General features: G+C 39.6%; 1 protein-coding gene across 2 annotated transcripts in view; it reads left to right on the plus strand.

The window, feature by feature from the left end:
• Positions 1-17,221, plus strand: part of GAS7 (growth arrest specific 7) — a 174,384-nt gene that overhangs the window by 73,868 nt on the left and 83,295 nt on the right. For both annotated transcript variants that reach the window (XM_070739803.1, XM_070739802.1), the window contains exon 2: positions 11,466-11,586. In XM_070739803.1, coding sequence (XP_070595904.1) covers positions 11,466-11,586 — 121 coding nt within the window. The remainder of the gene's footprint in view (positions 1-11,465; positions 11,587-17,221) is intronic.

A 17,221-nucleotide genomic window follows, 5' to 3' on the forward strand; every position in this document is an offset into this window, starting at 1 on the left:
GTTCGTTCGTTCGTTCATTCCTTCATTCAGGGTGGCTTACGACAATATAAAATTACATATAGAGTTACAAAACAATAATAAAGAAGTCAAACAATCTAAAAGCTTAGTTAAAACTCTTAATAGCGGCTCAACAATACATGTTCATCTCATTCATGCAAAGTCATATTCATACAGGTGGTCAGTAGATGTTAATTTAGGGTCCCCAAGCCTGCCGGCATAGCCAGGTCTTTGTGGCCTTACAGAAAAACCAGCAGGGTGGGAGCAGTGCAGATTCCAAAGAGCTGGGCAGAGAAGGCTCTCCTACAAGGTCCCGCCAGTCTACATTGCTTGGCTGATGGGACCTGGGGGAGGCCAACTCTGTGTGCTTTAATTGGTCTCTGGGAGGTATGTGGCAGGAGACAGTCCCATAAATAATCTGGCCTTAAGCCATATAGGGCTTTATAGGTAGTAACCAACACCTTGAATTTTGCCTGGAGACTGATAGGCAGCTCATAGAACATAGGTGTTTATATGGGTATACCAAGGTGCATCCATGACAACTCATGCAGCTGCATTCTGGTCAATTTGAAGTCTCTGAACACTTTTCAAGGGTAGCCCCATGTAGGGCGCATTGCAATAATCAAGATGGGAGGTGATGAGGGCCTGAACAAGTGTGCACAGAGCCTCCTGGTCCAAATAGGGCTGCAGCTGGTACATCAGGCGAACCTGGACAAAGGTCCCCCTGGCCACAGTCGAGAGGTGATGGTTAAGGTTCAGCTGTGAGTCACAAGTTGCAGACCCTATCTGAGGGGGTCAGTGTTTCACCCTCAGCACAATGAACAGACAGATCGAATGGTCCTTAGGAGGAAAAGACCACAGCCACTCTGTCTTATCTGGGTTAAGCTTGAGTCTGTTTGCCCCCACCCAGACCCTTACACCTTCCAGGCACCAGTATATTGCATTTGCCGCTTCACTGAATTGGCATGGGGTGGAGATGTATAACTGGGTATCATCAGCATACTGATGATACCTCAACCCATGCTGTCAGATTATCTCACCCAGCGGCTTGGGTGTCAAAGTTGATTTCATTGAGGGCTGCATGGGAGTTGTGTTTGACCTTGGGGGGCTGGCCAGGGTGGGCATGTCCAGCTCGACATCTCCCATGTTGAGGGTGTATATGGTGGCTTGAGCACTCTGCCAGTGAAAAGGGGCTCCCAAACTCTCTTTCTGGTTGCAAAGGTCTCCTGCAACCCTCTGTTAGTGAAAAAGGAGCTTGGGAGGGCCACAAGCTCTCTTTTCAGCTGTGGCGACCTCCTACAACTTTCTATCAACAAGAACAGAGCTTGGGAGGAGCGCATATGGTCTCCCCAAGCTCCATTTTCGCTGGCAGATGTACCAGGCTATTTCCAATGTGGCCCTTTGAGTCAGATCTAAATACCTTGCAAGCCAGATTTGGCCCATGGGCCTTGAGTTTGATACTCCTGATGTACATCTTGTGCATATTGAATCAATACCTGAAGTTATGGAATTGTTGAGTGTTAGGTTGGTAACATCTTTAAAACTTTTGTCTTCAGCTCTTTTGTGTCCTAAGAACACTTCTGTCAATTAAAAGGTTCCCAATATCCTGCTGATAGTACAGTTTATAACAGTTCAGACTTTCAGTATCATTGTAATGTAATATATTTAGGAATTGGAAATTCATTTTTCCACAAAACTTAATGCTGTGCCAAAAGATCTACAAACATTTTTTTCAGGAAGTGTGTAATTCAAGCTTGTGCTGGAATTGAATGGAATAGAATAGAATAGAATTCTTTATTGGCCAAGTGTGATTGGACACATAAGGAATTTGTCATTGGTGCATGTGCTCTCAGTGTACATAAAAGAAAAGATACGTTTGTCAAGAATTATGAGATACAACACTTGATTGTCATAGGGTACAAATAAGCAATCAGGAAATAATCAATATTAATATAAATCATATGAATACAAGCAACAAGTTACAGTCATGCAGTCCTAATTGTAATGGTAATGCAGCCTTAATGAGTAGTTTGACAGTGGGGAGGGAAATATTTATTTAGCAGAGTGGTGTGAAGTGCTTTATAGTGTCATTATAGTGTCATTTTGGGGGTAGGAGTTGAAACAATTTATGTCCAGGATACCTAGGGTAAGTAAATATTTATTTGTTTGTTTGTTTGTTTGTTTATTGATTTGATTTGATTTGATTTGATTTGATTTGATTTGATTTGATTTGATTTGATTTGTATGCCGCCCCTCTCCTTTCATTCGGTCATATCACTTTAATTCAAGACCATTATCAACAGCTACTGTTTCTCTGAAAGATTCTAAGCAGGACTATACTAAGCAGCAACACCTATAACACTTACTTTGTTATAACAGTGGTTATGTATATTAACGTTAAAAAATCAATGCACAAAAAAGGCAATAATCAGGATGTTCTCTTTCTCTTGCATAAAAAGGCACTGCTGCAAACATTTTTGTTCACCTTTCCTCGTTTGGAAAATAGTGGAGGTAAGGGTCCACTTCAGGACTGCATAAACAAACATAATTCATCCTATATTTGCTAGGTCTTGCATTCTTCCAGTGCCCACTGAATCATGTGATGGGGTTTAATTTTGCAACACTGTTTGGAAGTTGGGTTATTCTGAGTACAAAGACTTGGCTTTATATGAAGTCAGAGGAAAAGATTGCAGGGAGACAGACAGGCTATACAAAAGGCCAAGGAAGCTGGGACTGGACCAAGGAAAGCTGGACAAAGCCTGTCTGTATATAGGGAGCACTAGGTCAGTGATACAGACCCTTGCTTTGTGCTCTCCATCACCTACACAGACATTTGAAAATTGGCAAGACTTCCACTAGCTTTCCCATCTGGAAAGCCTCTAGAATGTAGCCTTTTGATTTTCAAAGAACAGAGTGAAGTGCTGAAATGTGTTGACACATTAAAAGAGATCCCTTTAAGTAGTTGCTCGTCCTCTGAGTTTTCACATAAGGCATTGGCTGTTTAATTGTGCCTGGACAGCAGAACAGGCAGTGGGTAATTTCCGTCCTCATCTTGCAAACAGAAGGGAAGGTTTCAGCCAGTTCTGCTTGGATCATAGATTCTACAAGAGGTTTGGCAAAAGCTCCCATTGGTAAGATGGCATTCTGTAGGGGTAAATTTGATACATTGAGAAATGCTTGATTTGATATGTCTATAGAAGATGATTCAGCTTGAAATTTAGACACACCTATACTTTTTTATCTGAGGTTTTTTTTTTTTTACTCTGCATGGACTTGGGAATTACAAAAGACCTTGATCTGAGAGTCACGACTGATATTTAGTGGTTCTGGTTAAAACAGACCACACTGTGTGAAGGGTCAGGATGTATCTAATTTTATTACTTGTTAGAAGAAGCATGTTTAAAAGAGTATCTTTAATGCTGGCTTAGTGCAGTGTCCATTAAACGGTTATAAAGAGCAGTCTAAGCATTGCTGAAAGAAGTAGACATAGGCGTTGTAAAACAAGCTAAAGAACTTGCTAAATAATGACTATGGAAAAAAATGTTGGGATTGTGTGGGAGAGTGAATTCTTTGTGTTTGGGAACATATAACAAATTGGGGCAAATTTGTGGGTTGGCAGGAAGCTGCTGAGTATGATTAAAGCAAAATATGTCCTTGGACTCCTAGAGCGAAATCCTGACGGTTGAGATTGATGGTGGGAGGGCAATAATTCTGTATCTTTTCAAAACAGATTGTGTCAGAAGAAGCTAACTGACTTTTAAAATGTATGTGATAGCGGTATTGTTCATGCAAATCACCCCTATCATATCCACGTGCTCCCCAACCCCCTCCTTCCCCAGAATTCTACTAATATGCAAAGAACAGAGGAAACACTGTTAGACCTCTACACAGAAAGCTGCAAAAAAGAAAAGAGTCTATGTTACAAACAGTAGAAGAATTTCATTTTTTCTGTTCTACATACTAAATTTACAATCCATTTCTTGATGAACTGTGTGCAGGAATAGGTATTATCAGACTGCATTTGCAATAGATAGTTCATCTTCTGGGATTCACTATCCAATTGTTATAAACAATACTTTCGGCACACATCGTTCCCTCATTTTATTCTGAACATTATTACTTAATGGACAAATTTCTTGCCGCCTCTTTGATGCACAATTGAAGGGCTATTTTGAGGAAGAGGTGACAAGGGAGTTCTCCTGATGTTCAACTCTTACACATACTGTATACAGTGTATCCTGTGTATTTTTTTTAAATAGAGATTTGTACTGATGACCTAATCAGGCTATTTCTGAGAACCATTGGAGAAGCTCTCTGTGAGAATTGCACCGAATTGCTTTGTGCGGGAGATGGGTGGCTTCCAAATGTGATAAACAAACAAACAACTTAGCAGTAATATGTGAACATTACACAGCAGAATTGTAATCAATTCCTGTAGAACGTGCTATTCCAGGTTTTTGCCTCTAGTTGACAGATTCTATCTGGGTGCATATTAAATGGAAGCAACTGATGTATGTAAGGGAGGTAAATGAATCATTATGTCCTCCAAAGTTGTTTTCACATTCAGGATTAGAAGTCTCAATATTTTAATCTTGGACCACTTTTTCAGAGGTAATTTAAACATATATGTATATTTCCAATACTTCACCATTACTGGTGGATAAACTCAGCCATGATCTACATAGTGAGTAGTAAATAAATCTTGCAGATAAGAATAATTCTGAGGCTCATTTGAGTTCAGAAACATCTTGGCAACATTTTTAGGATTGACTGATAATATTCATCAAAGAATAACATTTTAAAGAGAAATCATATTAGCAACAGCCCTATCCCCCTCAGTTGTAATTTTTTAAAAATAGTGTATAACATGCCGCTGTTGTATTAATGATAGTTCTTCGCTTCACCTTGTGAGATGATATCTTCTTTGAATAGAACATTTGAATAGAAGACAGTAAAAGTCTGTTTTTGTCAACAGCTGAGCATCTTCTAAAAGTCACAGACTTTGTTCAACAGTACATGTGTTGTGTATTTGCCTGGATTCTGCTTGAAACAGAAACCTTCCACTAGTTTGTTTTTTTAAGTTCTACACTGCTGCTTCTATAGCCCTCCTTGGAACACCAATTATTTTCTTCAAGCTGGCTGATGTATAGTTTAATTTTTTTGGCAAAAAGCAGCAGCCCCACATGATGCTGTTATGGAAAGCAGCATATGGACAGATTGGATATGTGTAGAAATGAGTCTTTCTGCAGAAAGCTAAATTGTTCACTTTTTGCATGGACAGATGTACACAGATGGGTGCTAAGAGAGGGTGCAAAATTGTAGTTACTGAATAAGTAGACAGGTTTATTTTCGTGATTCTAACTGGACACTGCTGTAGCTTTTTTAAGACTTGATTTTACAGATTGTCATGCAGCTGTGACTGCTTGCAAATATGCTGCTGGGATTCTAGAATATAGAATAGAATAGAATAGAATAGAATTTTATTGGCCAAGTGTGATTGGACACACAAGGAATTTGTCTTGGTGCATATGCTCTCAGCGTACATAAAATAAAATATACATTTGTCAAGAATCATGTGGTAGAACACTTAATGATTGTCATAGGGGTCAAAAAAGCAATGAAGAAGCAATATTAATAAAAATCTTAAGATATAAGCAACAATATGGATGGAATGATGACCTTATCAAAGAGGTTCCATACGCTGGTTTCTCTTCAGATCGTATAAGTCTCTCATCTTCTTTTTCACAGGAGGTTCTGAACTCAACATTATTATTGTTCATTTTCCTCCCACTGGCCAATCACATTTTCTGTTGACAGAAAATGGAAGAGGTCTTCACGGTACTCTATTAAGTCTCCTGTACTATTCCACCTGCTTCGTTTCAGGAAAGAAAGCCTAATTCAGAGATTTAATTAAGGACTCAGAGATTTAATTAAGGACTTTAAGGAAGGAGAGGGGTGGGTGGGTTGGACCATTCTTATCAACTCAAAGACTTTGTTTAATGTCAAATTGTTATAGTACCATTGTATTCCTCTGCAATCCTCATGCCCTCCAGTGTAGATTTATTTGATTTTTATCTTTGGCTCTTTACATAATTGATGATGGCATATATAATGCACAAAACAATAACCCTGTGAGGTGGGTTGGGCTGAGGGAGACATGGAACAGTTTGCCTAAAATGGTTTCTGTGCCAGAAAGAGGACAGGAATTCACAGTCTCTCAGTTTCTAATTCAGCATTTTAACCACTAAATTAAATTAACTCTCATCTTGAGGAACATTTCTATGTGAATATTTATTACAGACATTTTAATACCAGAGTTCTGTCACAGGAGCTCATCATTTAAAAATTAATGGTGCAATAACAACCAAAACAGTAACTATAGCCACAAATCTGCATAATAATCCTTGAAAGCTGAGAAGCAGTATAAAATATAGTGAAGTATTAGCCTAAAATTAGTCAGATAATATTCCAAAATAGATCAAGAACAATAATTAAGCCCCCCCCCAAAAGTCTCTAGAGAAATATCTTTAGGCATTAATGATAGTAACAACAACAGCAACAACAATGCTAAATACATTTCTCGAGGGAGAAGTCTGTACATGAAAAACTTCTTGTGTAATGTGCATGTAAGCTCTACAGGAAAGTTTCCAAACAGTTCCTGAAGGTACAAGTATTCCATCAAGTAACTAGGTGCCAAATTGTTAAAACCAGTTGAAAATATGTAGAAAACAAGAAGCAGCTAGAGCACTCGCATAACATTGGTATGGCATCTTCCAAAAATCTTACAACATAAAGTCTCTCACCCAATGACTAGTAACTATCTGAATGAACTGAATACTCAAAAACCTTGATTTTGGTTGAATACCCAATCAAATGTCCATAGGTTCAGAGTTTCTCTAATAAAAAGGCAGTGAGGCAGGATCACATACTCATCATTTTCTTCCCTCTCTGCCCATCCTTTGCTTTACCCATGCAGCCAATATTTCCTTTCTGTTGCTATTTGGCTAGGGAAAGAGAAAACAAATTCTGTTTTCCAAAGCAATGTTGTGTATGTATTGCATGCATGCAAGAATGTCCAGAAGCCACGTTGAAGTAAAAACCGAAGAGTTTTTTTTATAGAATTTCCACACAGGTCTTTTGTGACAGATTGCAGACTACCCTGGACTTGTGTATTTCCAAAATGCCAGCAATGTTGGAATGTGGCTAACCTGATTTACAGCATTTTTGACTCACCCTTGTATAGTTGAAACCACCATGAAACTGGACGGGGTTGTTTCTTTGAGTAGAGTGGCTTCATTTGAAAGGAACTTTTTAAATGAAGGCGTTCTTTCTCACCTTTCTTCCCTACTCTCACGTTTTGGGTCTTAATTAAAGGAAAATGTGAACTTGAGAGCTCTGCAACTCTCTTTCAGTAGTGTAGGAGGTTAGCACCCACCACTCTCCTAGAAAAATTAAATATTTAAAAAAGGCAGTTTATTATATAGAATATCCTTAGAAACACGCTTTTAGGCAGAAAAAAAAGACTCACTCTTAGTATCCCCCACCTTTGTCAATGTGCCATCAAGGAATGGCCCAGCTCATTCACCTCCCCACCTTTGTTAATAGCCTGGACCAGACTATTCTACATAACAAAGATCGATCTCCTTCAGACAGCCATGTTAGGAATTGCCTAAAGTGCTTTCATTACACTATCATTCAGCAAGGCTCAGCCAAATAAGGACTCAAAAACACAGCCTACAAAGTTGCCCCTGCATTTTACCATGGGAGTCTGGCAGCCAATCAGAATGCATTTCTTGCACAGGAGCAAGAGGCCCCCAGGGAGGGTCCAAGAGAGAGCACAAAACAAGGAAATCTCAGCCTTTGAGCCCTTTTCCCTTCACCCAACATCTGGAAGCATGTGATCCACCTTTTCTGTCCAGGAGCTCATGCCATGTACTCCTGTCCATCATTAAACCTTCTTTCCAAGCAACTTTCATGAATCTAGTGTATTTTTCCAACTTGGAACTGAACTCAGAAGAATATTCCTTATAACAGTAGCTCAGGCAAAATAAGCAGATAATTATTTTGTCAAATTCCCCTTGTTTTCATTATTTCTTGCCAGCCTGCTCTTTCCACTGAAGTCTGTTCACCTTCAAAATATTTCTGAGGTTTAGAGAAATTAAAATAGTAATAATGTTGAAATGACCTGAGCACAGAATGTAAGGTATGTGTCCAGTGTATCCTGGGGGAGCAATTACCAGTCAATGTACTGTGTGCAAAGCTGAACCGAATGGATCAAATATTTTACTTGTAAAGTTTCTTATGTGTTAGAGATAGTTAGAAGAGGCAGTCATTTAGCTTACTAAGTAAGACCAATCCATGTATGTAAAATGAAAACAAGCTAATCAACTTTATTAAAATCTAAATTTTAATCTCTATTTCTCTCTAGCCTCACTGGTGGAAAGTCTTGAAATTCTTCATTGTGGTTCATTCTTCAAGAGCATCCCATATACCTGTTTCAGTTTTGCCAATCTGTTTATGAAGAGTCTAAACCTATACCAGTGATGGCAAACCTTTTTTTCTTGGGTGACGAAAGAGCATGCATGCGTGCTATCGTGCATGCATGAGTGCCCACACCCATAATTCAATGCCCGGGGAGGGTGGAAACAGTTTTTCCCACACCCCCGGAGGCCCTCTGGAGGCCAGAAACAGCCCATTTCCCAACTTCTGGTGGGCCCAGTAGGCTCTTGTTTCACCCTCCCCATGCTCCAAAGGCTTCCCTGGAGCCAGGGGAGGGTAAAAACACCCTCCCCCATCCTCCCAGAGGCTCATTGGAAGCCAAAAACGCCCTCCCAGAGCCTCTGTGTGAGCCAAAAATCAGTTGGCTGGCACACACATGCAAGTTGGAGCTGAGCTAGGCCAACGGTTCATGTGCCAGCAGATATGGCTCCACGTGCCACCTGTGGCACCCGTGCCATAGGTTCGCCATCACTGACCTATACCATTAGCACATTCCAGTTGAAGTAGAGAAACCAAACCATTGCCAGGAGTTCAGATTCCAAAGGTGGGTTCTGCTTATGGGAAAGAACAGATCCTACTTCCACCAGGAAAGCGCTAGAATAGTGAAATATATCCATAGTCGTAGTGACCTAGTGGAATCTTTCATAAATGCCTAACTTATATGGAGTCTTGAACACCTGGTAATGAACAGCAGTATTGTGCATAAGAGCAGAACTGAGTCATGTGCATCACATACCATTCTAATGAGTAATACTGTTAGGCTACTGTGATAACGAGACTTAAGGGCCTTAGTATTATGCTTTTCTTTCCCTGCAGCCCACTCTTAGAGCTGGTCAGAGAAGAGCTGGCCCCAAGTCTCCCAGCTGTGATGGACACAGCCAAAAGCTATTAATGTACAGCTGCTTGTAATCAACTTGGAGCAATGCCCAGCCATGTTTCTGCTTTGCAACTTGTTGTTTCTTCCACTGCAGTTGCATAGGGACATTGTAAGACGATGAGCTGGAAGTCTAATTGGCTTGTTTTCTCCACCCCATTCCATGCAGCCTTGTAAAAGAATCCATAAGGCTGCTTTCTTTCGCATGGCACTTTGTCCCCTTGTTACCGGGTGCAGTATGCACTTATATTGTATAATTGCAATAATGGGAATGATGATTGTGGATTTGAAAAACGGCTGTTGGCTCCACTTGTTTATATTGGATCCCCTAATTGTATTTCTTCTTTTGTCACACAGATGATGATTTTAGCAGTGCTTTGGTATACTGGGACTATATGTGACATTACCTTGAGTAAAAATCTTCTTCTGCCATGAGAATTGTCCTTGCTATCTTCTCTAATGCAGTGTCCTACATGCCATTCTGACCTAGATGATCCCACTGTTCCCACCTCTGCCTGAAGAGCAGATTTGGTTGTTCAGGAAACTGCAGGGAAAGATGTAATTGACGTATTAGCGTCTGTTGGCTCCTCAATAGACATTCTTAAAGTTCAAGTGCTTTGCTTTGCTATCCCCACTGATTCTCTTGCTTCTAATGAGTCCCATGGGACTGAGCGGCATAGAAGTCAAATAAGTAAGTAAGTAAGTAAGTAAGTAAGTAAGTAAGTAAGTAAGTAAGTAAGTAAGTAAGTAAGTAAGTAAGCAAATCAAGCAAGCAAGCAAGCAAGCAAGCAAGTAAACAACTGATATCACATCCTACTTCTATTATGTCCTGTCTCTTCCTTTCTCAAATTTGCCATCTATATCTCAATGTTTGTATATTTCAGTGACCATAATAGAGGTCTCTGTTGGACAATAAGTGATGTATTATATCTTGAGAATGTAGCAGTATGCTGTGAGGAGCTTGAGTATTTTCCTGATCCTAAAGCAGTGATGGTGAACCTTTTTTCCCTCGGGTGCCAAAAGTGCTTGGGCACGTGCTATTGCACATGTGTGAGTGCCTACACCCATAATTCAATGTTTGGGGAGGGCAAAACAAGCTTCCCTTGCCCCCCGGAGGCCCTCTGGAGACTGGAAATGGCCTGTTTCTCAACTTCTGGTGGGTCAAGTAGGCTTGTGTTTTGCCTCCCCAGGCTCCAAAGGCTTCCCTGGAAGCCGGGGAAAGGTAAAAATGCCCTCCCCCACACTCCCGAGCCTCTCTGGAAGCCAAAAACGCCCTCCCAGAGCCTCTGCGCAAGCCAAAAAATCAACTGGCCTGCACATACATGCACATTGGAGTTGAGCTAAGGCAACAGCTCGTGTGCCAGCAGATATCGCTCCACGTTCCACCTGTGGCACCCATGCCATATGTTCGCCATCACTGTCCTAAAGTGTTAGGTGGATAGAAGCAAAGTGACAGTCTTGAGCTTCATTTGTTTTAAATTGTGAATTTGAAAGGTAGTTCTTGTGTTATTGTTTTAGGAATGCTTGAACAATGGTTTTGGTTGATTTCAAAAGACATGAGCTAGTTTCATTGTATCTAACCTAACAAATAGATTAGGATGAATGTCACCAGCAAAATATTTATATTACTGTTGGTCTCTGAGTTCTGCAGAATGGTTTTATAGGGGCAGCCTTTTGTTGCTAAAACCCATCCAGTTGATGGATTTTACCAACACTCTTGATGCATAAGGATAATATAACCATAGACAGTGTATGAATTTGCCTTTCAGGCAGGCTTTGAATTATGTTTCTTTTCCAACCACCATAAGCAATAATATTGTTGAATTGCTACAGTACAGGTTCCACAACATTCCATTATCTTCCCTGTTCTCTCAGAATGCTTCTTTTATGAAAGGCCTGCATAGATTTCCCAAGCTGCAGATGGTAAGATAATTGGGATGTTTGGAATCTAAAAGGTATTGAGTGTTCAAACTGCTGCATTCTGTTCCCAGGAAATTTTAAGGGTGTGTTTGAATTTCATTCTATAACCTCTTCTGTAAACTCTTTTGAAGATTCTCTGAAAAAAACCTTGCTTTTTCTGTCATTCCTTCAACAGAAACCAAGGAAAGTCATTCCTCAAGTTGGAGAAGATTCTCAAAATGGTCACCTCCCACCTGGCTGGCAAAGTTATATGTCTCCTCAGGGGCGAAGATATTATGTGAACACCTTCACCAATGGTAAGATTCATTTATACCCTAGTTTTATTTGTTTAGAAATCTCTCCTCCTTTCCTCTAACATTGAAGGTAGAGAAAACATAACTTAGCAATATGAAAAGTAGCCAAATACCTTCTTGTACAATCCATAAAATAATTGTGCTTCTTCACTGGTCATTATAGACTACCTGATTATCTGCCTTTCTATAGATTTCCAATCTCTTCTCATATTCCCAGAATAAAATCATTTATTTCAACTCTCCATTTTTTGCCAAAGAAAATGATATGCTCTGTTCTCTTACCAGACATTCCCTGTACAATTTTGGGACAGAATGTTTTGAAAATGTTCTATTTTCCATCTTGATTTGTGCTAAATTGCTCCTGGACCATGCCATTCTAACAGTCAGTTTACTAGTTTCCAGAAGTAAACCAGAAATTGTTTGAGCTGCCCTTGGGTACTTGACTAGGAAATAAGTCTGCTTCTTGCCAAAACTCTAGGTATGGGACATTCTGAACCTCTTCTGATTCAGACGATTTACTTCTGGAAGTTTTTAAAGTCTGCCTGCCAGAGTGGTACATACCAGATGAAATTCAGTACATTCTGCAGTTCTACAAAATATTCCATTCTCAAACTGGTGAATGTTGTATGTCTTACTTTGTTTCCTCCCCAAACTAAACGGGATTAGGAATTTCCTACCTTTGAAGAGTGTTCAGAAACTTCAGATCGTGCAGAATGCAGTTGCAAGAGCAATCATGGGCTTTCCCAGATATGCCCATGTCACATCAACACCGCAGTCTGCCGATCAGTTTCCGGCCACAAGTGTTGGTTATGACCTATAAAGCCCTTCATGGCATCGGACCAGAATACCTTCGGGACCGCCTTCTGCCGCACGAATCCCAGTGACCGATTAGGTCCCACAAAGTTGGCCTTCTCCGGGTCCTGCCGACAAAACAATGCCGTCTGGAGGGACCCAGGGGAAGAGCCTTCTCTGTGACGGTCCCGACCCTCTGGAATCAACTCCCCCCAGAGATTAGGACTGCCCCCACCTTCCTTCCCTTTCGCAAACTCCTAAAAACCTACCTTTGCCACCAGGCATGGGGAAATTGATTCCCCTAGGCCATTCTGTTTTATGTATGGTTTTGTTTGGATTGTATGAGTGTTTCTTAATCAATGGTTTTTTAACTGTTCTACTGTTTTAATCATTGGATTTGTGTTTTGTAGATTAGATTTGTATGCTGCTCCAAGTCTTTGGAGAGGGGCGGCATACAAATATAATAAATACTAATACTACTAATGATAATGATAATAATTGAAATAGAATTGAAATAGAAAGCTTAGAACTACGTTGCCTTAAACACGATCTAATCATAGCCCACAAAATCATATGCTACAACGTCCTTCCTGTCAACGACTACTTCAACTTCAACCACAACAACACACGAACACATAACAGATGTAAACTGCTCCGAACTTGACTGCAGGAAATACAATTTTAGTAACCGAGTAGTTGATGCATGGAACTCACTACCTGACTCTGTAGTATCATCTCCTAACTCCCAAAACTTTACCCTCAGACTATCCATGGTTGACCTCTCCCGATTTCTAAGAGGTCAGTAAGGGGCATGCATAAGTGCACCAGCATGCCTTCCATCCCCTGTCCTAAAGTTTCTTTTATTTTTTTACTAGGACAATGCATATGAATATTACTATATCTAATGCTTCTTCTTATTTTGTTTTCTTATTACTAGTATCATGTATATCAATATTATTATATCTTTACATACCTCCAATATGTACTTGACAAAACAAATAAATAAATGAATGTAGCCAATAAGAACGAAGGAGCAAAGCAGCCATACTGAATGCCATTTTGAACGGAGCTGACCTCAGTAGAGAAGCCGATCCCAATGGGGCTCGTATTTTGAATCTATCCTTCCTTTTTAAAATTTCAACTCATCCTTGAAAGCCCAAATACCTTAATTACACAGCAAATGATAATTAATTTTATGCACTCGTAGTTATTAACATTTTTTTTAACAAATTAATTCAACAAGAAAATCAAATTTGGATGAGTTACTAACAGGCTGTCCTTAACCTACTACCACAATTGGCACCAGAATTTCTGCTGCTAAGTAAGGTGGCTGTTAAGTGAATCATCCCATTTTACAGCCATTTTTGCAAATTGCTGCAGTTGTTAAGTGAATCGTGGTTGTTAAGCAAATCCTGCTTCCCCCATTGATTTTGATTGTCAGATGTTTGCTGGGAAGGTCTCAAATGGTAATCACACAACAGCCCTGTGTCACGTGATTATGTGTCATGCGAGGATAAGTTCTCAATCACTTTTATCAGTCCAGCTCTAACTCTGAACAACCACTAAATAAATGATTGTAAATTGATGACCACCTAATTCTGCATCATAGGAGGTGATGACATCTATCCAACTGTGATCGAAAAGCTAAACAGATCCCTTTAGAACTTAAATGCAAAACTGTGAAGAAATTCTTTTTTGAGAACTCAAATACGGATTTGAGAAGAAGGCAGTGGCAAACAACTTCCATATAATTTGTAAGAGCCTCGTGGCACAGGGGTTAGAATGCAGCACTGCAGGCTACTTCTTCTGACTGCCGACTGCTTGCAATTTGGCAGACCAAATCCAACCAGGCTCAAGGTTGACTCAGCCTTCCATCCTTTTGAGGTGGATAAAACGAGGACCCAAATTGTTGGGGGTAATATGTTGATTCTGTAAACTGCTTGAGATGGTTGTGAAGCATTGTGAAGCGGTATATAAATCTAAGTGCTATTGCTAAGAAAATTGACTGGCCATATCCCTACAGCCATTGGGAGTCAAACTCAATTCCAGGAAGGCTTTATTTGTATCTTGTATTTGGATGTCTAACAATTGAATGTTAACATTTTCTGAGTTGCTTTGCATGTAAATATGCAAGTACAATTACGAAATTATGAAAATATTCAGCATAAATCAAGCTTAGATAAATCTTCTGCACCTAAAACAGCCATAATAATTATGTGACATTTTACTGATTTCCTGTTTAGAATCAGACCTGGAAATATTTAGTGTTTAAATTTTATGTATTTCCTTTTCATTTCTCAAGTGACCAAATAAGTTGGATGTTCTTAAACAAAAAATATAAATCATTTTTGGGAAGATAACTCCTGGCAAGAGCAAACTTATCATTCAGAAGTTCTAAGCAAATGAAAAAGAGCTTGAAATAACGGGTTAAAAAAGAATTTAGGGATGTTTTCGTATAGTTTTATACCATGGATGGACAGAGCTTAAAATTTTTGGAATTCGTTCATTTCTTTCTTTCCTTTCTTCTTGGGTTCATAGTTCACCTGTAATAATCTTTCTTAGCTTTTTGCAGGCACAGAAGCAGTTTTTGTTTTTCCCTGGAAAGTTAAAAAGATTTCACCACTCCCCCATTACAAAAATGGGGAAACAGAAGTTCTGTTTGCTGCGAGGCAGGTAAATTAGTGAAAGGATTAACACATCAAAGTGATGGAAGAAGTTGCAGGTAGGATCATGGAAAACCTTTCAGCAATTTTTAAAAAAATACATGAGGGAGTACATACGAAACAGTACTTGTGAATCATTAAAGCATATGTTTCTTTCCCTAAATTTCAGCATAGCAAAGTGGTGTGCATGCTCACGGGGAGAATTATTTCCAAAACAGCAACATGGATTTGGAAAAAATATATGGTTGCTATATAGAATAGGAAAAAAGAGCTTTGCATGTGCTCCCCCATGATTGAAGCACATTGCTTCAAAGGTTTTCACTGTATGTACAGTATACAAGTAGTCATTCATTCAGCAACCATTTGAAATTATGATGGCACTGAATGAAGGGCCTTATGAACTGGACCAAAGTTACGGCAGTTGCATTGCTCCCATGGTCACAAATTGGGTACTTGGCAATCTCCCTACCCTTATGATTGACCACAGGGATGCTGCCCACACCTGCCTATTGTTCACCCATCCCATATCATTGAAGCCTCTGGGGTTATCTCTCACTTGGCTGGGTCCCCATAGACCTTGGACTTGCTTCCTGCTTTGCTGGATCTCACACCCTTGGGCCTCCCCTGCCCTATCACTCCTCCCCCATGATAAATACAACTCTAATGATGGTACATGGATTTTATGTTTTTCAGCATCGGAATATCTCACAATTTCACAGATTTATAGCTCTCTTGAAAAACTGTGTAACCATATAGTGTTTTACAGTCCATGAAACACTGCAGAAAAGGAGCAACATCTGCACATCTCTTCACACTGCTATTAATGTGTGGGACAGTTTTGGTAGCCAATTTGGTGTAGTGTTTAAGACACCAGACTAGAAACCATGAGCCCCACCCCACCCCCCACTCCCTTAGGTACAAAGCCATCTGGATGACTTGGTCCAATCATTTTGTCACAGCCATAAGAAGGAGGCTGTTTCAAACCTATTCTGAAAAACCTTTGCCAAGAAAACTGTAGGGACTTGCCCAGGCAGTGCCTGGGAACTGGGAACAATTGAACAGAAGAAAAAAAATGTGGGAGATATTTATTTTGCAAAATAGACCATGTAACATCTATGAGTCTGAACCTTACCCATCTTCACATTATACGCATATGTCATAATGCAGTACATTCATTTTCATTTTTCTTCTCCCATTGAAAATGGGTGTGGATTGAACTAATTCTCCTATTTCAACTTGTATTACTGTTTCTATTTTTTTTCTCCGCCTTCCCCCTCTTCTTCTTCTTCTTCCTGAGGCATCTAGAAAAACCTAAGCAGGTCAGAACTGATCAGTACATTTTGTATACAAATACAAATCAGTACATTATGTATACAAATATGTATATGTACATCAGTACATATACATATTTGTATACATAAGTATAATATTATTTGAGTACATAAAATGGCTACAAGTACAAGGAAATATCTGGACAGGGATGGTAGGCATGCTGGTGCACTTATGCACACCCATACTGACCTCTTAGGAATGCGGTGAGGTCAAGAGTAGGCAGTCTAAAGAAAGTTTTGGGAACTTGGGAAGTAAACCACAGAGTCAGGTAGTGAGTTCTAGGTATTAACCATTCTTGCTGACGTTGTATTTTCTGCAATTGAGTTTGGAGCAGTTCACTTTAAGTTTGTATCTGTTGTGTGCTTATGTATTGCTATGGTTGAAGCTGAAGTAGTTGTTCAGGAAGGATGTTGTAGCAGATAATTTTATGAGCTATGCTTAGGTCATGCCAAAGGCAACCTAGAAAAATCCAGGATTATAGGCTGGACTAGAAAAAAAAGGAAATAAAATCATGGAAACTCATTTCCATATCACTACGAAGAAAACTACATTCATGCTGTCAGGAAGTAAAAAAAAAAATAAAGAGGAAAAACAGGAAACAAAATCAAAATAGGGGAGTTATTCTAGTTTAATGTCATCCATGAGAAAGAAACTTGTCAAACATGGCTTCATAGAAAATACAGTGTACAAGTCAGTAGGATGTACTACAATTTGGGAATAAATTATTATTAGACATTAAAGTCTACAAGTTAGAATCAAACCAGATTCTGAAGTTTCCACTTAAAAAGGGAGCAGTGTGAACAGTTGACCTGAAATAAGAAAAGTGTGGTATTTAAATATTGGGCAACTAT

The sequence above is a fragment of the Erythrolamprus reginae genome, chromosome 2, assembly GCF_031021105.1.
Source record: "Erythrolamprus reginae isolate rEryReg1 chromosome 2, rEryReg1.hap1, whole genome shotgun sequence".
In the NCBI taxonomy this organism is placed as follows: Eukaryota; Metazoa; Chordata; class Lepidosauria; order Squamata; family Dipsadidae; genus Erythrolamprus; species Erythrolamprus reginae.